The sequence below is a fragment of the Pyrus communis genome, chromosome 10, assembly GCF_041283825.1.
Source record: "Pyrus communis isolate YQ-2024b chromosome 10, ASM4128382v1, whole genome shotgun sequence".
Classification (NCBI taxonomy): Eukaryota; Viridiplantae; Streptophyta; class Magnoliopsida; order Rosales; family Rosaceae; genus Pyrus; species Pyrus communis.
Genome location: NC_142574.1, coordinates 573,694 through 598,809, shown reverse-complemented (window position 1 = coordinate 598,809; position 25,116 = coordinate 573,694). Strand labels below are relative to the sequence as shown.

Sequence of the window (25,116 nt, the reverse complement as noted above, 5' to 3'; positions counted from 1 at the left end):
CCCTCATTTAGTACTCCACAAAGGCCATCATTCACTTCTTCCTTCAATGTTTTCTATATATAACATGCAAAATTATTATTTTGTAGTGCCAATTACATATCCTTAATCGTTGACGATTAAATTTCATTTAAGAGCTAAACCTTCCTACGAAGGTGCAATCCTTTGTGATAAATCCAACATAATGCAAGTACGCAGCAATCACAAAGTCTGGGACATAGAAATTCAGATTACATATACGTAGTTGTTTTTACAAAACTAGTGGAGAGTAATACTGATGATCCATTTATTAGATGAAAAGGATCTTATTTTTAAGGCACCAATAAACAAACTTATTGTTTGCCTAAGCCAAACTTCACTATACGTACGTTCGAGTTTTCAAAGCCTTATAATTAATGCCTCCCTTGATCGAAACCACGCAAAACCAGAGAAACTAGAACCACCTTCAAGAAAAACAGGAAAAAAATACGATAACCTCAGCCGTCAAACGAAAGTATAGTGTGCCATTGTCTTCATCGAGGTAGAATTACTATCCTGGGATGCAGAAAACGGTAATTTTTCCCTTCAAGAAGCTACTGCGAACTGGAACAGAACAAAATGAAACATTCGTTAGATTGCACGGCGTCTCACTGCCAAGAAATACGACATATATTCGTACATGAGAAGATAGAAACAGTGGATATAACAATATAAACAGCAATACCATCTTCGAAATGAAAATAAACTGTGCCACTGGATCCTTCACTTTGTGAGATATTGAGGTGCAAAGTGCTCTGCTAGGTGGTGGTAATTGTCATTTTCACCTTCAAGAACGCGGACAACCTGTTGGAAGAAAATCTGTTAAGTTCGTATGGAAATGCAGCATAGAGACATTTGTAGTTGGATATACAAGGATCTCTGTTTACACAGCGGTATTTCTAACTACCAACACGACAACATATATTTATGTGTGTTTCATGAGCATTGCATTTTTTTGTTTCTTGAGAAAGGCGGTCACATTGTTGTCATACCAGGTTAGAGTATATGAGTTGATCTTGCACCAACTTCTTATACTAATAGTTCCCACAAAACCACAAGAACCCAGAGGGTAAAATTTTGATTACCTCTCGCATTGATGGACGCATTTCAGGATTTCTTTGTACACATAAGAATGCGGTTTTAGCCATAAGGTACACTTCATATGTGTCATATGAATCTCCTAGACGACGATCAATGAGTTCATGTAGTGCCAGCCTCTGGATTATTGGTTCTGCCTACATTTAGCAGATATAGACTAATTAGATTGGAACCCAGAGAATTAAGCACAGCTGCTTTCTGAGATTGGTAAAAAAAATGGTTTTTCTTTTTGCCCTTTTGCCAGTGAGTATAAATAAGATGTAAAAACACATCTTGAAGCCCAACATACCCACTCCCGTAGGGATTGAGCTTGCCCTTCTCCGTTTGAATCAACAATCTTGCGGCCGGTTACGAGTTGTAACAGAACCATGCCAAAGGCATATACATCTGTCCGTACAGAAACAATACCGTTCTCTGCATACTCTGGAGCAAGGTAGCTACAAGGACCAAAAATTTACTTGCACAAGTATGGTGAAAGTTACCAAGACCGGAGAATGTAGGATGTGAAAATCAAATGTAGAAAAAAGTGTATAGAAGTCCTCACCCTAGTGTGCCAAGTATCCTTGTCTGGTCAGTGTCATCACTCGCCGTCTTCCATTTGGCTAAGCCAAAATCACCTAACTGTGCAGAAAATCAAACCATTTTAGCTAGAATAGTTTTTATATTATTCAGAGTCCTTGATAATAACTACTCAGATTTTGCAATCAAAGCCTATTAATTTCAGAGATCAAAAAGAAAGATTATACTCCAAAGTCAAACAAAAGTAGAAGCCGAAAATGCAAAACTTAAGGACAGCATTTCTATCAACACCCACAGAAATCCTAAGCTTTACTAAGAACCAAAAACATATATGGTTCATCTTTCTCCCCCAACAAAAGAATACTATATTATTGTTCTCGAAACACCCTAATCTTTACAGCTGCATTGGCTTCATTTCATCGAATGCCACTTCTTGTTGATTGTTGGCAAACATCGTCATATGCAAAGAAACAGCCCAAATAATTCAAAAAAGGAATTAGGATTACTGTCAAGAAGAAAAAGGATTTTATTGACAGAAGATCAAACACCTAACAACCCCTAGGAAGCAAAAATTAGTTTTGAAGAACAAATGTATAGGTAATAAACAAACCTCAGACTTTCAAAACCGTTATGCTGTGAAAACGAACTATCTATTTGGGTGTCGAAAACTCAAAATTACGGGTGCAATCTGTGCCAAGTATTTTCATTATTCAGTTGTTGTATTGTTTCCAGATTAACCATGCACAAAATAATAAGTAATTGCTATTGAAATTATTTTTCTGGATTCAAAATTTCAAAACACTAGTTTAAAGCATGCAGATAGAATTTATTGGTGTTTAAGGGTAGTTTTTTAAGGAAAAAAAAAAGTTGGTGTTCTTAGAATGAATTAAAATTTAAATGTTTGGATGGGGTGTAGATAGAAATGTGGGCGAACTTAGATTGGAGGTGTTGTGTAAATAACAAAACAAAAAGAAGCGAAAAAAGGGAAAAGAAAAGAGAAGAGAACTAATAATATGTAATCTACAAGTCCTCATTATTCTGGGTCAGAGGTATCTAGTTCCTAATCTATTCTTTTAAATATATCAATACTCCATTTGAAACAAGAGAAATGTTTCATGCATCACAATGTATATTTTCGCACATAGAAAGACGGGAATTGTTAGCACTCTAAAAAGGTCATCATGCACACCTCCCCTGTATATTTTTTACACTAGGGAGGACTGAAAGGTGACTTTTTTTCGATTTCAAAGAGCTGCTAGCTAGAAAGAAATACAAAAATACATAATTCCTAGAAGTTTTACTTGCAGCTCATTAGCATAGGACTATGCAGATGGCTCTAGATTTTTACACAAATCTGGAGGGCACCAAGACTATCCAACCAGATTCTTAAAGGAACTTTGATTTATTAACGTCATTACCCGCTAACCAAATCTTGAGCACATTGATAAAACAGAAATTTAAATGGAAAATAATACTATGCATTTCTTCAAAGGACCTCATAAAGAGACAAGCATAAAGAACATGGCATATTACTTTACCATTGGAACGTAATCATGTGTTAGCAGTATATTGCTTGGTCGCGTGTCTCGATGAATTATAGGACTTCCACGACATTCTTCGTGGAGGAAACGCAATCCCTTCGCAGTTCCAATGGCGATTTCCTGTCTTTGGTGCCACTCAAGAACTGCTGCCTTTTCATCTACAAATATAGCCAGTAAGGATTAACAAAGGAAGATGCACTAATCATGTTCATATCGTATCAACATAAGAACTAACAATAATGAAAAACGAAATATACTGGGGAAAATTTTAACAGAAATTTACCAAATAAGTGCCATTCAAGAGACTTGTGGCAAATATATTCATAAACCAATATATTTAGGTTCTCCTTGCAACAATAACCCAACAGCATGACAATGTTCTTATGGCGTGCAAAACTCAAGACATAGACCTCAGAGTGAAATTCTGTAAATCCTTGTGTACTTGCTTCTTTCCGCACCTTTGCTGCAATTTGCTGTCCGTCCTTAAGCTCACCTTTATACACATGACCATATCCACCTTCTCCTAATAAATTTTCCTTGGAAAAATCATTTGTTGCAAGCTGTATCTCTGAGTAGCTGAATGTCATAGAATTCTTGACATACATTTCAGTCCTTGTTCCACATATGGAACACAGAATTGGGGCATCTGAGCATCTTCCTCGGAAGGAGTCGTTATTTTGCTTCTGGATTTTTTGAGGAACTATGAAGTGTTTATCGTCTGCTTTGGTTTTTACACCTGGAAAACAGAAAATATAGTGTTAATCTATACAGTAGTGAGTGCTATAACCCTGGTCATTGCTAAAGTCATACTTTGTCACTACAAACACCTGACGCAATGAGTTATTTCAAGCTAAGATGAACATGAAAGAAGGCATCGAGAACTTCTTTGTTATAAACAGAACCATGTTCCTGTCATGCTTTCAGTGGACTAGGCGTATGTTTGATGTAAGGCTTTCACCTATTTGTGATTTCAAACTGAATGATGTAGATGGTTAGAAAGACCTGTTTGTTCTAGAAACGGAATGAATCTATGTCATTCAAGCAATGAAATAATAACCTTATTCTTCTTCAAATGTGACATATTATCAGTCTTGATCATTTTGACAAGAAACTTATAAAAAATGTTAAATCCAAATATTGGAGAAACTAAGCAAGATTTCTTGCTGTGCTACTTACAAAGTCCGAACTCCAAATAATGAGACACGTATGCCTTAATATTCAACAAAGACAAACAAAGGATACAGACTGATAATGTTACTATTTTTAAATCTAGAGATAGATAATAGAGCATACAAAAATTTTCTCATTTGAGGTTCTTTCATTTGATGAAACTCTCTACCAAAAGTTATGGCTAAGATTTTATGCATGGATATTACAACTGTATGAAACCCTTACTGCAGAAAGAACAATATATATCTTGAATTTGTAAATAAAGTTGTAGAAAGGAATATAACAAGTTTCTGACCTGAATTTTCTTGCACAGGGGAAGACCCCAGATTCAACAAAGAACCATAGTCTCGTAACTTAACTGTAGGTGAAGTAACTGTAGGTGAAGTTAAATAGGTTTTCTGAATATCAGAACTTTCAGGTGAATCAATGAGTGGCTGTTCATTGATTCTGTTAGATTGATAATTGGATAGTGGAACAGGCTTGGACAATGAAAAAAACAATTTGTGTTCTATGGTATCAGTGTCATCCGTTGTATGAGGTCTTACAACATCCACAGCCAAACTATCTTGAATTACTGCAACCTTGCATGGTATCTTCTTAAGGTAGAACCTCAAATCCCGTCTAAGGTGCCTGTGTTAAGCTCTGCAAGTTACAGTTGAAGCTAATTCGAAACAAAAAAAGAGAATTTGACAGAGGCATGCTCACAAGCGCACACAGTGGTAATATATAAAAAAATATATAGAAAGGAAAACTGAAAGTGCAAAGACAAATTGGAGCTTTCTTTGAAAAATTGGAATGGTCATTTGTTTTCACTGCATCAATATTGATTCAAATGAAGATCCAAGGATAACTAACAAATAAAATTGTGGAAGAATATTTCTCCAATATGCCAGTTTTGATTCAATTCAAGGTTTTAACTTTTGAGTTGAAAACACATACAAAAGAAAATATTATTTACATGATTAAAAAAAATCCTGTTAAAGGTATAATGACCATTTGCAGTTAAGCACCAAAATGGAGTACTTTCTCAACGCCCTACAAAAAAGGCAAAGAATGGTGATCTTTATAGGATAGGGCCAGATTACAGTGATCTTTCACTTAGCAATCACATTAAAATATTGCAGCATCATTGAAGCACGGATCCCTTTTCCATTCATATGTAAGACCCACCATACCTTATGCATGAATATAATATGTCATTCACTTCCTTAATCGTCTAAAAGGGTGAAGAATAGAAGTTATGGGTGGGAGGAAATCATTTACATAGGAATAGTTTTCGTAAGTCATGAAACAGCACAAACAGATCTGATATCAACTGTAACTCAAGTGAAGTCTAATATACACAAGCAGAGGTAAGGAACTACCTATCAAGTATAACCCAAGCTGCATTGCAGGCCATAATCTCTTGCAAAATAACCTGCTTAATGGGAAAACCAGCAGTAACTTTGACTTCAATGCTGACCTGATTACAGCAAAAACAGAAGCAGCAATCATATCTTATTGTTCAGGTGATGTTCATTGTAACTACAAAAAAGAACAGGCACATCCATAGTCGCCATGTGAAATGTAATGTTCCAAGCAGTACAAAATGTACACTAACATACCCCAAGTTCTCAAATTGTGACACAACATTCAGCTCATATTGTTAGATATATCATCATATAGCAAGATTTGCTAATATCATGAATTCATTATAAGAAAATTGAACTTTCTGCAATCTCGGAAAAAAGATGTCTTGAGTTAAGACTCTCTGGTTTAGAGAAAGCCAACACTCTCTTAAGGGCAGGAACATAATGAAAGCACAAATTAACAATCACTTAAAATAGCAAAGCTTAGCTTCAGAGAATTTGTACCCCTTGATCTTCACACTTTCTCGCGCTTTCAAGAAGCATGCTAACATACATGTCAACTTTTTTTGTAACTTCTTCCTCCACTGCACGAATGCTGGTTTCCAAAAAATCTGTGCATGGTTTTGTCTGAAATCCCACTGCCCCAACAAAGATATAAGAAGCAAGGAAACAACATTTCAGAAAGAAGCACACTTCATTTTCATATAACTGCAGTACTCATATCTTCAGATCATTTTACTGATAGCATAAGTTGCTGAATATTTACGGGCACGGATGCATTTTGCAGAAATGAACCATAATTAGATAGATAAGATTTCAATGTGCAAGTAGGATCAATGATGGCAATGCAACGATCTTCCGGTAGGTAAGATTCAAATATAGATTCATAACGCAAACCCTTAATTGTTTGCATCTTATTAACCATCCGATCCAACTAATGATATGAATTTATAAGTAATTAGGCAGTGACAAGAGAAGTTTCTTAAAAACCCCATTAAATATTTGAGGCCATTATAGGAAAAAACAAGAATAAAAAGCAATAAAAAAGGTGCAGTTCAGCGAGGCAAATCGTCAAACACTTACTGGGGTGGACGACCCTGTGCAAAACTCCAAGCACAATGATGGTATCCCCTGAATGCAAAACGTCACCCCTCTTCTGGAGACCGTCAACTGCGAGCGTAAGCTCATGCACGCCGCGGTCCTTGGTGGCGTCATAGGCGATGACAACGTGGGATGGCGTCAGAGGGCTCGCCATTTACAGAATATTACACACACGACACCAATTTGAAGCTTTCTTTTGAATGTTATGGTGGTGAAAATTGAAGATGCTATTTAAAGGAAATTGTGGAATGATTTAGTAGTTGGAAAGCGGTATACAAATAAACCCCAAAAGGGATTTTGATTGGTTGGCCAATGGCAAGCTTGGAATTCGGAGTTCTGGCAAAGTTTTCTTCCATTTTTTTACTTTGTATTTTTAAGCTTTCACAGTGGGGAGCAGGAATAAATTCCATGGATATTCTTCTGCCATGACGGGGAAGTTACCGTCGTCTTCAATGGAGCCAATGGATAAACTCTGGCAGACTGGCACCGTGTTGGATTATGCTTTTCAAGGGCTAGTGTTTGGACTGCTAGATCATTGGTCGCCCCGCAAGGTATGGGGACTCATCTTTGTGTCGTTGAGTCATGTCCCGCCGTCTAAGGGGCATGCATACGTTGTTGCTGCATGCATGCATGCAAGAAAAACACCAACAATATTTGGGTCTCCTCTCAATGTCCACTTCATTTTCCTTTCAGTTTTTTATGAACGCATTGTTTTCGTACAATATATTATTTAGAATGATTCATTCTCTTAAGAGTTTTATAAATGTGGTCCTTATATATATATATATATTTATATATCATAATTATCCCACGCCGATAGTAAAAATGTTAGTACGTTGACTTGGAACCAGCCACCTCTTCCCCAACCGGCACCCATGAATCCGCCACAACCCACCACCCCGGTCTCAGCCGCATTTTAAACTATTTAAAAAAAATGATTTTTTAAGTAATCCATGTGCCAAGGCATGATTGCCTTTGTGAGCCTTTAGTTGTTTCGCTCTATTTGATCATGGTTTTTATGGTTGTGGTCGCTCTTTTACTTTGTCAAGAAGAGCTTTTGTACCGACTATGACTTACTGCTCATATTTGGATCTTAAAGCACCAATTGTTGTTTAAAGTTGAGGGGGTGGCTTTTGTGTTTCATTTGCATGGCAAATGACTATTAGGAAGAAGCTCGATGTTTATTGAAGGTGACTAATACCCAGTTTTTATTCGACCATTAGAAGATCATCAGAGGATAGCACTACGACTAGCAATATTATATTCCATGTTGGTTGAAAGTGGGTCCTCAAAGACTAAGTAATTGTACTTTATTCCTAATGTGGTTGCAATTCTAAGTATTCTTTCAACATGTGTACGTTCTTGATCGTTACTAGTAAATTAAATTCGGTTACAACGTTTGGTTCACTTTGCCGTTCAAACGTCATCATACAAATCATTCATTCTTTTTATCGTCAAATAAAATTACCTTTAGAAAGATTTATTCAAAATAAATAAATTTGAAAAATAATAAAGAGAATGAACAATTTTGTTTATTAAAAGATGAATAACTTGTACACATAAGGAGCCAAGCAATAATTGTCCGTTTATTATCTCCTCTCTCGTTGGAAACCAAAGTAGATCAAGATATGCCAACAGGTGCAGAAAATGAACTAATCCGGATCACTGATTATGTTTTTAAATTAAAAATTGATATCCATATTTGATTTCATCGATGTGCCTGATGGAGACTTGAGCATCAAAATGGTTTCATACTTTGATGATTCTTTAAGAATTCTATTTTTTAATGGCTCCTTTGTTTAACTTAAACAAACTTGGACTGGAATGAAATTATTTAATCGCAATTTAAACTAGGTGCAAGGACAAAATTATTTAGCATTAAAAGAAAAAAAGTTAGGCCAAACTAGGTGTAAGAACTAGATTAGTTAGCATTAAATAAGGGGGTAATGCTGGAGAGAACAAAACTTACAAAATTTTGTTTGCAAATTTGATATCCCTAGCATTATCCTAGATAAGAGACCGTATGATAACTATTTCGGTTTCATTTTCGATTTTTAGAGGCAAAAAATTCGTTTTCAATTTTTCAGTTTTTGTTTTCACTTTCGGTAACTATTTTCAGTTTTTTGAAAATAAAAAGGTGAAAACTAGTCTTGCTTTCAGTTTTCAATTCTCATTTTGAAAACTGAAAGTAGTTACCAAACAGATTTGCAACTGAAAACTAAAAACAAATAGCAGTTTAGTGTTTGGTTTTCAATTTTTATTTTTTTTGAAAACTGAAAATAATTACCAAACGGATTTTCTGTTAAAAAAAAAAAAAAATCAAAACAAAAACTGAAAACTTGAAAACTGAAAAACGATATGGGTATCAAGGGTCTCATATGTCTTAATCTGAAATAAGACACAAAATTGGAAAACACCACGAACTTTGGAGCTCATCCCTGCTCAACTCGCTACAGTATCACTCGCCTTCGACCGGTCTCATATTTCGAGGGAAGAGGGGAAGGTCGGGTTGGGTGCGGGAGGGGATGCCTGTATAGGGAGGGGGGTTTGGGGTCATGGCTGGTACTGGTAGTGAGGTTGGAGGGGGCAGCCTGGTTGAGGATGGCAGCATTATCCTGTCCCTTTTCCATACGACAACCAAACGTAGGACAGAACTAATTTCAAGCCAAGCCTATCCAAGCCAATCTCTACTACAATTAGTCCAGGCCAAGGCTATCAAATGCAGTTCCAAGTAGCAAAATCTTCACGTTCTGCTGTTGAGCATAAAGCCTTCATCAGAGGCAGGCACCCTTCATGCTTAAGGCAATAACCACAAAAAAACTGGCGACAAACCAAAGCATCTTTCTATTTCAAATGGGCATGTTTCGGCTTTTTGGCCTTCGGCTGTCAATCATCTAAAGAGTAACGCTAACAACTTCCGCCCACACACACGCACCTGTGGCATTTAGTTGCAACTTGCATCCAGGGCTGACAAACCCATATTTGGGCGCATAAGCCACTGTCGCTAGTCCTATCTGAAACTAGGAGCTCTGGAACATCTAAAAACTATTTATTCTCAAATGGACTGCATTGCTATTTCAAGTTTCAATAACGGTAAACAGAGTTGCAGCATGGTACAAGCAATTCATTAGGCGTCAGCCTAGCAATTTCACTACAAAAACAATTACATCTGAGACCTGGACATTTTGTTAGCATATTGATTCAGCCACAAATTAGAACAATTCTAGCAGTACAAAGAGATTCAAATCAAATTTTCGTGTTTTACAAATAATTGATATACTATGGTTAAATGAAATTGGACAGACTATATCCCTGACTATATGGATCAATAATAGGAGATGAACTCTTACTCTGTTGCTTGTCTTCACTTTTTATCGTCTCAGCACTAATTTTGTTAGATTGTCAGTGTAATCTTCAGCCTCCATTTCCGATGACAGTAATCTCAATATCAAATAAATGTCTTTGCCTCTTGGAGGCTGTAATTCTTCTGCGTTAAAGGTATATACATGGTTCTGAATCCCAATCCAACTGCATCCTACAACATTCTTCACCCCGTTAAGTATCATGGCTTTCCTGACCCAAATCATGCTTTCCCATTTTCCTCTCATTTCATATGCCCTAGCTAGTACCAAATAAGGTAGAGATGACTGTGGCACCAACTTCATCATCCTTTTTGCAACTCTTTCCGTGAGTTTAAAGTCCCCGTGAATCACACAAGCACGAAGAATCGATTCCCATACCACAGAACCATGTTCATAAGGCATTGCTGCTAGTACATCCATTGCTTCTCTGAGTTTACCAGCTCGACACAACAAGTCTACTATGGGAGCATAGTGCTCTTCCCCAGGTACGATTCCATATTCCTTCTCCATTGTTAAAAATATGGTCATCCCCTCTTCAATAAAACCCCCAAAGTTGCAAGCCAATAAAACTCCAGCTAGTGTTAAATTATCTGGTGCAGCACCTTTGCTAACCAATTCCTTGAAAATGCTCAGGGTCTCGAACACTTTACCATTGTGAGCCAAACCCATAATTATGGTGTTCCAAGTTATCAAATCTTTCACGCCCATATTTGTAAATATTTTCATGGCATAATTTACCAATCCAGCTTTACTGTACAAATCAACAAGTGAACTAGCAACAATTACATCTGACTCAAAACCTAACTTAACAACCAAAGAATGAATTTGGCTACCCGGCTCTGCTGGAAGAAAAATGGACACAGAGCTTAGCATGCCGCTGAGTGTAAACTCAGTTGGCCTTAGGTTCTCCCTCAAGGTCAACACAAACAGTTGCACAACATCCTCCCCACAGCCATGCTGTGCATAGCTTGAAATCATGGAATTACAAACGGCTGAATCCCACCAATCTAGTTCTTCAAAGAGCCGGATTGCATCCTCTAATCTGTTGCATTTCGAAAGCAGGTCAATAGCAGCACTTGATACAATGCTATTAGAAAAAAATCCCACCTTGAAGCAGAAGGCAAATGTTTGCTTACCCTTTTCCAAATCAAGCAAGTTACAGCAAACATTGATCACAGTTGATATTGTAAACTCATCAGGCGCATACTCGGTGGCTCTCATCCAAAAGAACTGATCTAGTGCCAATTCCTCATACCCTGATCTATGACAACCTGAAATCAAAGAGTTCCACGAGATAACATCCACCTCCTCCATAGTGAAAAACACGCCAAAAGCATAATCCACACAACCAAGCTTTCCATACATGTCAATTAAAGAATTCCCAAGAACCACATTTGACAAATTCATACCGCTCCTAATCATATCACCATGAATTTGCTTACCATAACAAGCAGACGTCACAAGCGTCATCATAATTGAGAATGTGTACTCACTAGGTCTCACGCCAGCGATTTGCATTTGTGAGAAAATCTCCAATGCATTATCAATAAACCCACAGGAAACATAACCCGAAATCATTGAGTTCCAACTAACTACATCTCTTTCAGGCATTTCAGCAAACATATGGCGGGCTTTTTGAATCTCCCCAAATCGACTGAGCCCGTTTAAGCAAATGTTCCACGAAACGAGATTCTTCTCGGTAATTTCATCATACACTTTCAATGCATCGTGCAGGGTGTCACCAAATCGAAAGTAAACATCGAGACAACGATTACCCAGAAAAGTATGGCTGTTAAACCCTACTTTGATCAACTGGGCGTGTATAATTTTCACAAAATTTACAGACTTTAGTGACAAACAGTGATCTATTAGACGAGAATAATAGGAGAGAGAGGTCTTATGAAATCCATGAAGCTGCTTAAAGTACGAGTGCATGCAAACTCAGTGCTTGTATGGATACAGAGATGGTTGCTTTTGGGCAATGCAGGGTTTAAGCAGTGATACCGTACCGTATTGCGGGTGATTTTGCTGCTGGATCTGCTTCTTCTTTTTCCATCTACGTAGATACCGATCGGTAAAGAACCAATCGACAACGCCTTAAATGTGAAAAGCATTAACAATTTTAAGCAAGTTTTGCCTCCTGCGCAAGCAAAGGACAGCGTTCCTGGCTGCCGTTAGTTTTGTGATTGATGGTGCTATTGGCGCACCCATTCCTTTTTAATCTTTTGTCATTAATCTTTTTTAAATCATTTGATTCCACGATAAAAAATAAAAGAGTGTGTGAGAGGTAAAAATAAATGTGTAGATAGCATTACCCTTGTGAAATTGGATCCAAAGACGGGTCCTTTAGTTATAATTTTTTTATGCTAGTGATGATAGGCAAATACTCTTAAAAAAAGTGATTTTTACGTACTGTTTTTTGTTCGCACACTCTTTTTATAATTGTCGGATTGGATAAATAAAACAAAAATAACATACAAGATTTAATAGATGTGTTGTTCTAAAAATCCCCGCTAAGGCACTAGGCGGCTGGCTAGCGCCACGATTAATCTCTAGGTGTTTAAAAATAAGAAAAACGCCTACTTAGTCCGCCTAGGTCGCGACTCTCATTCAGACAGAAAATAGAAAAATGGATAACTTCCATTTTGCATTTTATGTTTTCAATAAATTGTAAAAGACTTGTTGGATACTTGGATAAACACTCATTATATGCGTATTTCACATGGTTTCAATATATTATAGTACTTTATAAATAACATGTAATTCTATTTTGCAATCTATATAGTTGAATATAAGTAGACATTTATTTATATGTTATATAATAAATTTAATTAAAATTAGAAAATCCACCTAGGCCCATCTAGGCGATAGACCCTTGACTGCCACCTGACTAGTGCCTTTTAAAACTTTGAACAGAGAGGTACTTGAGAGACCAAAAGAGTTTGTTCTTTATAATGAGATCTAACTAAGCTGTTTTTTTCTTAATCATATGTATGTCACCGCACATTGACAATAAACTAATCTTCTTCCCATGCAGTTTTAGTATTACATGAGGCGACCTCGTACTTTTGACCCTCCGGATCAAACCGGATGCCAAAGTAGAACTGCTGTAATGCAGTTCACGTGGAATCTGGAGAGAATAGGAAGGGAAAGCGGTAGACAAGCTTGGAAGAAAAGAGAAGCTGTAGATGGTTTACTCAATTGAGATACAGTCAATTACCCCTCATTTAAACTTGAAAAGAAATGTGTGGTGGGCAATGGACTCAGAATATGTTGAAGTTTCCTCAGTAGAATCCAGTTTTTGTTAAGTGTTTCATCCTGCTTTAAAACTGGACTAAATTGCAGAAAGGGAGATTGGGAAATTTGAGCTCGGTGCATAGAGAGAGACCATTTGTCGTAAACAATGTGGCTACGGCCATGTCTGGCTGCTTACAAGTTATGCCTTTAATCTTGTAAGATCTTACCAAGGTTAGGGTTAGGGCTTATAATCTATGTTTGGTTGAATTTTATTTTGATCAATCAGATGGGGATTTCAAAATTAGGACCTCCTTCGGCGCTAGAACTAGAAGGAACACCAGACAACCCTTAGAAGTTAGACCCTCAACCGTACTCGAAAATACTTTTAACAAATCAATAAACCAGTAATTCAATGCAAGAAATTTAATTGAGTATGGCTGCTAGCAAATCCTTTACGATTCTTATTTGCCTGTTTCTGCATCAGTTAAGTAATAAGTTGCAAGATAGATCGGTTAAAGCAACGCTATCAGAAGTGAAGCGTACAGGAAAAAAAGAGGAGAAAGGGTGTATCCATTGTGTAACCATTTCTGATCATGAAACCGTGTATTTGTTTGCCTTGCTCAAGAGCAAAAATATTTGCACAAGCTGCATGGAGAACTGAAGTAAACTAATCCGGTGTTTCCTACCATTGCATCTCGCAGAAAATTGTCATAGCTAGTTCACTCCGGCCACGACGAGCATAGCTACTCAACAAAGCATTTGAAGAAACTCTATCCCGCCAGTGACTAATTTGGTGAAACCAGACAGTTTTGGCACTTCTCATTTTCCCACATTTACTATACATGTGAAGAAGGCCATTGCCAACAAATATACTGGAAGAGAAACCGTGCCGGTATATGAATCCATGCACCTGTTTCCCCAATTCCACATCTGAAAGGCCAGCACACACCTTGAGGATCAACCCAAGAGTGACTTGATCTATATTATTGGTTGTGTTCCGCATCAAAAATATAAAATCCACTGCCTCTTCCCACTGGGAGTAACGAGCATACCCGGCCAGCATTGCATTCCAAGATATTACATTGCGTTCGGGCATCTCATCGAAGAGCTCTCTGGCCTTCCATGTCTTTCCACTCATTGCATACCCAGAAACAATTGAAGTCCAAGAAATCACATCTTTTGAATTGGGCTGGTCAAAAATTGCACTGGCACTCTCTAAATCCCCACACTTGGCATACATATCGATAAGGGAGCTTGAAACAATCTCATCGTCATCGAACCCCATTTTAATTGCAACTCCATGAATCTGTATCCCCTCATCAAGTGCAGAAATACTCGAACAAGCAACAAGAGCATTAGAAAAGGTAAACTTAAGTGGCCTTACAGCTGCCTTAAACATCTGGAAAAACATAACTATTGCCTCCTCTCCTTCACCCATCTCCAGATACCGCCTCACGATTATGTTCCATGAAATGGCATTCGGGTTCTTAATCTCGTCAAATATTTTACGGGCATCATCCATAATCACGCATTTCCCGTATATGTCAACAAGTGAACTCCCTATAACCACATTCCCGCCAAAACCATACTTGACAATTAGCCCATGAACTTGCCTCGAAAGCGAAAGCGCCAAAACAGCAGCACAGGAGCCAAGAACACTAGCAAACGTAATCTCATTCGGCAAAAAACCTGACCTACTCATTTTCACAAACAAGCGAAAGGCTTCCTCAGGAGACCCACTTTGTGAGCACGCCGTTATCAGAGCATTCCAAGACCCCCCATCTCTCTGAGGCATTTCCTCGAACAGCTCCCTCGCATCCCCCAAAGACCCGCATTTCGCAAAGGCCTCGATGGCACGGTTCACTAGAAACACCGGCGGGGTGGGGGAGAAAGTAAACAAATGGGACTCGACCTTGCGGGCCTCGACAATGGCGCGGCTGCCGGTGGAGGAACAGAGCTGGAAGAGTCGAGCGTATAGAGAAAAATGGAAGGGGAATGGGGCATAAAAGAGGATTGAGACGGCTTTTCGGAGACGGCCGGAGTCGAGGTGGTTGAGAATGGTGGTGGTAACGGCTTTGGCGGTGGCGGGATTTGAGGGTTTTGTCAGATGACCTTTGTCGCAGAGAAGAAGGTTTAACAGAGAATTGCCGCCCATGCATAATTTAATACAAATTCTATGCCTTCAAAATAAGAACTCAAAGAAAGGTAAAATAAACCTCCAATTGGAGAATATTTTTAGGGAGTTTGATATTCATTTTGTTTTTAATTGTTTTGAAACTAAAAAATTAAAATAGTTATCAAACGACACACATTGTTTCATATGATGTTATTGATCTAAATTAGAGTTGGGCTCGAAAACTGGTCGAATTAGACCGTTTTGTCTAGTTTAGTGCGATTTTAATTTCAAATTTGTCAAATTCAATTCAAAAATCAAATTGAATGGAATTTGCTGGGAATAAATTCCATGTAAGCACAGAATTACTATGTTGTCGTTCCAACCAAAAAAAAAAAAAAAAAAAAAACAGAAGTACGAGCTTGTCAAACTAGTGTGGTGTGAACTAAATGCCCTCCGCATTTGGGTGTAAAATTATACCAGCAATGAAAGTGAGATTAAGTCCAAGTTCTAAAAGGCATTGCAAATAATACCGCTTATATAAAGTAAAAACTTAAAAATCGCCCTTTTCAAGAAAAATGGAAGTATGACTACTTGATGAAATGTCTTGGATGATTATATATTAGATAAAATTCCTAAAACCCTAAAATTTCTTGCATTTTAGATCAAAATATTGTACGAATAAAAACAAACTAAATTCATACTAATATAAATTACATATTAATATAATCATCTTTGTCAACCAAAAAAGAGTAAACCACTATTTAGCATTTTATCACAACAAAAAATACAAAATAAATCTCTCTCTGGCCCCACTCCCACCTTTCTCACTCTCTTCCTCCCTCCTTCAATTTTAAAAACAAAAAAAAAAAATTTCACATACACTTTATGTTGGGGCATTTACTAATAACTTATAATTTGAGTTGCAAAGAGAATTTTACCTCAAGCCAATGTCAATAGTTCAATTTCCTTATTAAATAAAATTAGCAAATGTCTACACACTTCGTCTTTGTGAATATTTTTTATTTTTATTTTTAAAATAAGAATGTGAGAGGAAGAGAGAGAATGCGGAATAGGAGTTCGAAGACAGATTTTTCAATCAATACTATTATTATTATCTTATTATATCGCATTTAGTATACACATACTGTGAAGTTTAAGTATCCACCTAGGTCGAATTTCTGGTTTTTTATTTTCATTTTTTTGGCTGCTTAAACCTTATATGTTCAGCTCCTGTGTACGCTTCATCTTTCCAACTGATCTGAATCAAACAGAAGATAATTCCAGTGAAAATTCAAAGTTCGGCTAGAAAGCATAAAGCATTGAAATTGCAAACTTGGAGTTGGGGGCAGATCAAAACAACCACTGCCGGCCGCTGGAGCACCATCAGGTAGTTATTCGGCCAGTTGGCAGTGACGAAGGGGTTCGGCCCAGCGGTGAGGTTGAAAACGTGGAGAAATTTTTATGGGTACTGGGTGCTCAATAGAGCTGGTGCTCCGCACCAATAGACACCCGACACCTGGCTATCTTCTTTTTGTATTGCACACGTTGGCACTTGAATTACTATCTTCCTAGTTAGTCCCTAACAAAACATTTTCAGAAAATAATTATATAAAAAAAAAAAAAACATAAAAAGTTATAACAAAACCGTTGAACCCAGATCGTCGTCCCGAGTCTCCGACCTTCACCCCACTCCCACCCATCTCCGTCTCCCCTCGCCGTCACTATCTCTCTCTCTCTCTCTCTCCCTTTCTCTTTCTATATCCTTCTCTTCCAATTTTTCACTCTACTCATCCCTTACGCCGGAGAAAGATCCTAGAAGTTGCCCGCGAACACCCTCATGCTTCGATCGGAGGTCGGCGACATCTAATTTGAAGGTCGGAGTGTCGTCGATCAGTTTCCAGTGAAAATATTAACTTCAACGTTCTCCAGTGAAAATTATCAGCTTCGATTGAGGTGGGTGATTGTCTTGGCTGAGTTCTTGCCGGCACTGGGTTGGGTGGTGCTGAGGGTGATTATTCTCAATTTCTGTTAGGCTTTAGGGTAAATTAGAAAATTTGTTATCAAAAAAAAAAAATGCTAGTCTGACATTTTCTTAATTAAAAACTTGGATAATTACATGTCAAGCTTCTATTCGCTAGGAATACCAACTCGACTGGGGCATCCGGTACCTCAAAAAATTTCTCGAAAACGTGAGCAATAGATTTCATCATTATTTTTTAATAATTTTATTAATAAAAATCATTGATGTAAAATTGTAAATATCCACCTTAAAATAGGATTTTTTTTAATCGATGTGAATGTCTACTTCAATTGCAACATAAGAATGGAATATTTAGATGATAAAAATAGAATTATTTCAAATTTTTTGTTTTATTCTTTTAATATTAAATCTATGCTAAAATCGCATCTACATGAGATTAAAAAAAAACAAAATTTAATTTTATAAAATTACATTATTGCTTAACATTCTTTCTGTAGTAAAAAGTTAAATAATTTTGTCGCTTTCTTTTAATTTACAAAAGAAAATACTATTAATAGATAATTTAGATAATAAAAAAAATTTTGGCTCTCATGTTTTCTGGAGCCAATTCAGGAAAGGGAGATTATTATATTAAAGAAAGTGGGGCCAGGTTAGCAGTTAGTCACTAAAAGTGGAGAAACGTGTAAAGCCTTAAAAGGAAGGGTGAAACTTAAAGCAAAGACCTCCTCCTCCAATAGTTTGTCTAATCAGACAACATAATTACTAGCACTAAGCAGGCAGAAGGAGCTTTTGCTGTTTGATATTGCCCTTTATTTCTTTCCTTTTTTCTCTTTTTATAAAGGCAACTACAAAATTAAAGTATGATTAGATTAATCAAGCTATAATAAACTCCACTTTAAGATATATATAGACGTTACAGGATATCATTTATAGTAGCAAACACACAAAACCAAAAAGTCAAGAAATAATAAATTAAGACAAAGGAATGGGACATGCGGCTCATTTCAGTCCATCCAAATCTAAACAGCTATCTCCATCATTTAATACTACAATTCAAGCTTATTTCTCTTGTCTTAAAGTGTGAAGTTTTTAATTACTTATCATTACAGTTTAGTAGTATTTATTGTAAGTAAAAGATCTTAGATTTGATTCTCGTAAAAGAAGAATTTAAACCACATTATTATGGCTTGTCCGTTGTGATGCTTTGTTCACTTCTCCACCCCCTTAGTATAGATAATATTACTTGTTAAAAAAAAATGTTAAGTTTTGTGTTAGACTCTCGTAATGGTAACTTCGACACTAAATTATTATGACATTCTAATTGTGTAGCTTAGCTTAAATTCATAACCTCTTCTTGTAAATGTATCATTAAAAAAAAAAAACTAATGAAAAGGCTTGAAAACTTTAAGTTTTAATGATAAGGACAAAATAAAGAATAAAATGAATAGTACCATGATTGACTTTTTAGTGTAAAAATGTAATTTTTTGTTAAAATAAACAGTACCGGGAACTTTTCATTAAAGTTCTCTTAAAAAAATGAATATATTTTGATTAGAGCGATATTCTAATATAAAATAAATTGAGGTGTACTCAATTAAATTTTGAAGGATTTTAAGTTATAAATTCATGGACTAATTGTTTAGTGGTATCTCATATATTGTTGAATACATCATGTGTGGTGTTAATAAAACAACCTTTCATGGGGGTTTGAGAGAGTTTTAATGAACTTTCATATACACTATGCAGATTTGAATAGACTCCCTCAAAATATAGCAGAGGGGGACTTGACTTCTTAAAGTCTAAATTTCACTATAAAATCCTCCAAATTCATTAAAAAAATAATAATAATAAAAAGAAAAATCCTTCACATTTTCAAAAGCAACTAAGATAATAAGAGCTATAACTAGATGATCATCTCCTATCTCTTGACCGGACTAGTCTCGTTGTACCTGGGAGGAGGGAAGTTACTTGCTCATTAGGGGAAGGGTGGAAACTTCTGCTCCAACGGCTGCTTACCTAGCTCTTGTCTTAGTGACTATTCCTCTTTCTAGGTTTCTGAATTTTAAAATTAATTTTGATTGGAATTAAACGTTTTTAAGATTCTTCAAATTCTCAAGATTGACTATAGTACTTACATGATTTAATACAATAACTATCTAACGGTAAGATATAATTTATATGAATTTATGTATTTAAAACAATCACCATCTGACGATCGAAATAATAATTATGTCATGTAGATGTAAATATTGTAAGAACTTGACTTAAACTCGAATAAATAAAAAATAAAGTATTGCTCAAACCGATTTATTTATTTATTTTTTTTAAGTACAATATTTTATTGAAATAAATAGCCTACAAATCTAGTAGAGAAAAAAGGAATTAAAAGCCTAATAAGTTAGCATCTTAGCTCCTCCTCAAAAGACAAAAGAAAAAGGAACAAACAAGGAGAAAATACAGAGAGGACAAGTAAGGTAATCACATCCACCCAGCGCTGCCCCCATCTAGAACCCCTTGACCCCCTGCCTGATATCCCCATTAAAAACTTTGGTGCCAAGAAAATGACAAATACACCAAAAGAAAAAACGGGTCGGTGATAACGCCCAGCACCCACCCACCTGGCAATCCCTGCTTCAAGCACACTAACTACAACAACCCTACCCTTCACACAATCCCCATTTTCTTTCTTCTTCCATCACTTTCCTTCCATTTCCCCTCAAAATTTTCCCAGGAAACAAACACCATGCTTGATCCCAACACAAACACACATGAACACCCTTTCCTCTTCAACAGCGGCGCCGACGACCAAATTAAAGGGGGCACAACAACCTACGATTCTTGGCAGGCCGTAAATTACGCTTCCCGGGCTCAGAAAACTGCTCAAAATTATGCAAACTACAGGAGTTGGAACAGCATGGACGCCCGTATCAACGTCGATACTACTCCTGCTGCCCCCTATGATGAGTCTGACTCGCCGCCGTTGTGGAAGACGACGAACCGCGTGAACAACTACCGGAGTCTTTCCCCGACTTCGAGAACGCAAGCGATTGCCAGAGGACAGAGGGAGCTGATGGAGATGGTGAAGAACATGCCCGAGCCGTGCTATGAGCTTTCACTGAAAGATCTCGTCGAGAATAAGTATAGGACAATGGGTGGTGAAGAAGAAGATCGAGATCAAGAGGAAGAAGATGATAATAGAAGTACTGAGAATTTGATGATCAGGATGGGAAATGGAAACGGAAGTGTAAACGAAAGGAAGAACAATGGTGCGAGAAAGAAAATGGTGATGAGGAGTGCGAGTATAGATAGTGGGGGGTTTCTTTTGAAGATGGTTTTGCCAATTTCTTTGGGGGGTAAGAAGAACAACAACAAGAGCATTAAGAAGAAGGGTGAGTGTTTGGCAGTGGGTGCAAATAGCAATAATACGAGTGCGAAGGTGTCTCCAAAGCCTCAGGGGGTGGATGGATCTGTGAAGGGAGTGGGTGTGGATAATGAATGGTGGAAGATGAAGAGAGTTTCTGTATCAGAAAGGAGCGAAAGTGGTGTTTCTAGCATCAATAGTGGGAGCATGAAAAGCAGCGGCAGCAGTAGCAGCAGCAGTAGTTGTAGCAGCAGAAGCAACAGCAGGTATGTTATCAATTTTATCACGTAGTTTCATTTTCATTTCGAGCGATATTCTAATTTAATCTAATCTAAATTTGAATTTTTAAAATTGGAGTTCGTAACACTTTTTAGCAAGTTAGACCGATAAAGGAAAGTTGATTTATATATTTTATTTTGGAAACCGTTCTCTTTAATTTTCAGTATTGTCTTCAATTCATCTTCCTTATTTCCATGATTGTGTTAAAATTGCAGAGCAAGTCATTTTTCTCGATGAAACATGGGAGTCTTGAGTTTATTGATTTCATGAGAGAAGTATTAAAAACTTAAAAACCAAAACCTATTTAAATTGCGATATTTTTAGTACGAGTCGTTATGCAGTGAGTTTCTTGGCCGTTAGATTATTGTCATTCGACATCGATTGCTCCAGTACGTGCCGAATTCCTCTAAGTCAACATTTAGAAATTTTGGGTGAAGGGGAAAGTTTATCTGAAGTTCCTAAATATCAAAGTCTCCATTAACGAAAGAGAGAAAGGGGGAAAGCAAGAAAGTAAAGCCATAAAACGCGTGAGAGTGGTTGAGTTGCATGTATCTCACTAACATTCTAGAAGCTGATTTGCCAAATGTCACGACTAAGATTGGAAGATATATATAAAGGATTGTTTGGTGCACAAGTTGTGCAAGTTTTGGGGAAGGGGCCTTCTAGAATTTGTCACCATTACAAAATTGTTGTGACGTTTACAAAACATTATATTATTCTAGTATTTTTGAAACTATGGTCAGATATTTTTCGTTTGTGAAAAATTTCAAGGTAGGGCCTACAAAAATTTTAAATTAGTACAGACACCCTAACAACTATAAGTTTTATAAATAAAATAAATATAAGTTAACTTGTTGTATTGATTCTTAAAACTAGGATTATAAGAATTAAACTCAGAGGGTCTGATTTCTACGTATTAGAATTAAACTCATATGCCGCCTTAGTGCAAGAAATTCCTTTTATATTATACCAATTGCTTTTGTAAAATTTGGAGTTTGAAGTGTTTTTCTTATAATATGAAACATTATATATCAATTTTTTAGGCATATATATATGTATATAGATGTTTTTATATTTAGTAGCACCATGACTTATAAATGGACTGTTCGAATGATCGAATGGGTGACAAAATGTACACATCACTTTCAATCTTTGGTCCCACGCACCACAGAATATTCAACTCATCCTAATTTTTTGTCTTTAATTTATTTGGTTTTTTTTCTTAATGGTGTTTTTCTGCTTGAATAATTGCAGGCGCAAGAGTCGCGGCTGCTGGTCGTTCATCCTGCTCAAGAAGAACAAGAGGAAGGATTGAATGGATTGCCTTGCCTGCCTTCTAGACACAATACAAACTGGAGATTAATATTTAATTAAGTGTTTAATTAAGTGTTTGTGTAATTACGTCTCAAATAAAAATATGCTTTAGAGATATAGTCGAATATTGCAAAAGAAAATTTGCCGTTGCTTGTGTATATTCTTGCAGTTTTTGGAAGAGTTGGTATATATATATATAATTTTTTTTTCTTTTTAATTTTTTATTCCCCTTTGTTTAATTGGATTTATGTTTCGACGTCTACTTGCTGAGAGGTGAGTGTTGCATTATATATATATATATATATATATATAGATATATATATGATAGCTGCTAGATCCATTCCGTTGTCTTATTTTTCCATTCACGTTATATTTACATCCATTATAAAATGTTAAAAAATTAAAATGTTATTTTCCCACCCACTATTAGTCCTAAAATAACCCTTAATATATATATATATATATATAATTAGAGATAAAAAATCACAGAGCTATTGTCACATCCCGGCCCTGGACGGATCACTTCCCGGGTCCGCTCCATTACCGTAGCACGATATTGTCTGCTTTGGGCTTACCATTCCCTCACGGTTTTGCTTTTGGGAACTCACGAGCAACTTCCCAGTGGATCACCCATCATGGGATTGCTCTGGCCTCCTTCTCGCTTAACTTCGGAGTTCCTATAGAACCTGAAGCCAGTGAGCTCTCAAAAGGCCTCGCGCTAGGTAAGGATGAGAATATACATACAAGGATCACTCCCCTGGGCGATGTGGGATGTCACAGCTATGCTTTAATTATACGATGTCAACAAATCAAGATGACCTACATAAAATTATCTTTTACCCTTTTGACGGAAACATAATCATCTACTTATTCCATAGAAACATCATCTTCTAAGTTCATTCTTTTTGCTTTCTCTGAATGAAAGGAGATATGAAGGATGAGTTAGGGTTTAAAGGAGACAAATCGTCTAAACATAACGTGAGAGTTATCATATCCAAACTTTTTTTTTTTTTTATATATAAAAAGAAAAAAGTAATGCAAAAGGGGGTAACTAAGGTCCTTATTAATCATTTTACAAATTGACAAATTTGTAATTAAAAAAATCATTAAAAGGTCGATGGGAAGATAAGACATTGGGGTGAGAATAACAACTCTCTAGATATATACGCTTCAACGGTTTGTAATGAATATATATATATATATATATATATATATATATAGATGCTTCAACGGTTTGTAATGAATATATATATATATATATAGATGCTTCAACGGTTTGTAATGAACTATAGTTAACTAATGGAATATGATTGTGTCCTCTTATTATGGGGACTTGTCCCTCTATTTAAGATTAACGAACATTTATCGTTCAAATATCGTAAAATGAACCATTCATTCTTTTTTATAATTATTTAAAGATTATATCTGTAAAAAAATCATTTAATGTGAAGATTGTTTAGTCATCCATGTGTATTAAATCAATCAACGGTTTTGGTACCAAGCAGCAACTTCATAATGAACTGTCCATTTGTTTTATGCATGTGGATGACTAAACGATCTCTAAATTGATTATTTTTTGCAGATACAATCTTTAGATAATGATAAAGAGATTGAATGGTTCTGTTTATGATGTTCGGATGGTAAATGTTTGTTATCATATGTGGAGGGACGAGCAAGTCCCCCATGGGGAGACAAAAGCACTATCCTTTACTAATTTGCTTCACCAAGGGTTCTCTTTTGTATCGATGTGCTCTTTGTGTTGTAATGTTATTGAATCTACTCATCAGTTGTTTTCGAGTGCTCATTTTCTTTAGCAATTTTTCAAGTTAAAGTTAACATTGGCGGTGAGGTTCTCCGGGCATGGCTGATTTTGGTGGTATTTTTCCCTGACCACTTGGGTCATTGTCTTGGATACTTTGCAGGATCTTTTGGCATTACTACTGCCTCGGAGGCAGAACTTAAAGCTATTATTCATGATGTTTATATGGCTTTGGAGAGGGGTTGGCATTCTTTTTGGATTGAGTGTGATTCTTCTTTAACAATACATTTTCTTTTTAATGGATCTTCTCAGGTGCCTTGGCGTTTATCAATTGATTGGAAAATTGTTGTACCATTCTATCTTCTATGCATATTCAGTTTTCTCGCATTTATTGCATAGGAAATTAGGTGGTAGATTGTTTGGCAAACTATGGTGTTGATCATGTTGGGGTTCATTGGTGGAATTCTTGTTTGTTGTGTGCATTTGCAACTATGGTGTTGATCATGTTGCGGTTCATTGGTGGAATTCTTGTTTGTTGTCTGCAAGTGCACCTTTTGCTCATAATCTTTCGGGGCTTCCAAATTTTTGTTTCTCTTAGTAGTTGTCTTAATTGATTTTCGTTTCCAATAGTTTTCTACTTCTTCTTAGGGTTTGGCTTCATGTTCCCTCTAACTTATTGTATCTTTATTTTTTTTTTCTTCAATGTATACTCACAATAATGTCTTTTTTTATGATAGTAATATTGGAGTGGAAGCGACATTGTTGTTTTGATTTAAAACATATGGGTATTATTCGACAACTTTGTTAAAAATATATCTTGAAAAAGTCCAGCCATTTTTTAAGAAATTTAAAAATTAGTATTATTTTTAAATAATATGTTAAAAATACATAGGGAATATATGAATTTTATGTGT

The 25,116-nt window shown here is 36.4% G+C and overlaps 3 protein-coding genes across 3 annotated transcripts; 1 reads left to right on the top strand and 2 right to left on the bottom strand.

The window, feature by feature from the left end:
- Nucleotides 1–208: 208 nt before the first annotated feature.
- On the bottom strand, nt 209–7,389 carry LOC137727499 (putative serine/threonine-protein kinase PBL8). Its single transcript, XM_088677414.1, has 11 exons — nt 6,776–7,389; nt 6,197–6,330; nt 5,708–5,805; nt 4,639–4,973; nt 3,457–3,909; nt 3,171–3,331; nt 1,658–1,734; nt 1,403–1,550; nt 1,101–1,250; nt 701–819; nt 209–579 (listed from the first exon to the last, which is right to left on the bottom strand). The coding sequence occupies exons 1-10, from the start codon at nt 6,945–6,947 to the stop codon at nt 739–741; spliced, it is 1,809 nt and encodes a 602-aa protein (XP_088533540.1). The 5' UTR covers nt 6,948–7,389; the 3' UTR covers nt 209–579; nt 701–738.
- Nucleotides 7,390–9,841: 2,452 nt separating this feature from the next.
- LOC137727245 (Tetratricopeptide repeat (TPR)-like superfamily protein) lies at nt 9,842–15,702 on the bottom strand. The gene is given in 2 exon segments (XM_068466101.2): nt 9,842–10,955; nt 13,975–15,702. Coding segments are annotated over 2 exon segments (2,364 nt in total). The 5' UTR covers nt 15,548–15,702; the 3' UTR covers nt 9,842–10,164.
- Nucleotides 15,703–20,036: 4,334 nt separating this feature from the next.
- On the top strand, nt 20,037–22,699 carry LOC137729844 (uncharacterized). The gene is made up of 2 exons (XM_068468887.2): nt 20,037–21,116; nt 22,384–22,699. The coding sequence occupies exons 1-2, from the start codon at nt 20,233–20,235 to the stop codon at nt 22,442–22,444; spliced, it is 945 nt and encodes a 314-aa protein (XP_068324988.2). The 5' UTR covers nt 20,037–20,232; the 3' UTR covers nt 22,445–22,699.
- Nucleotides 22,700–25,116: the final 2,417 nt, after the last annotated feature.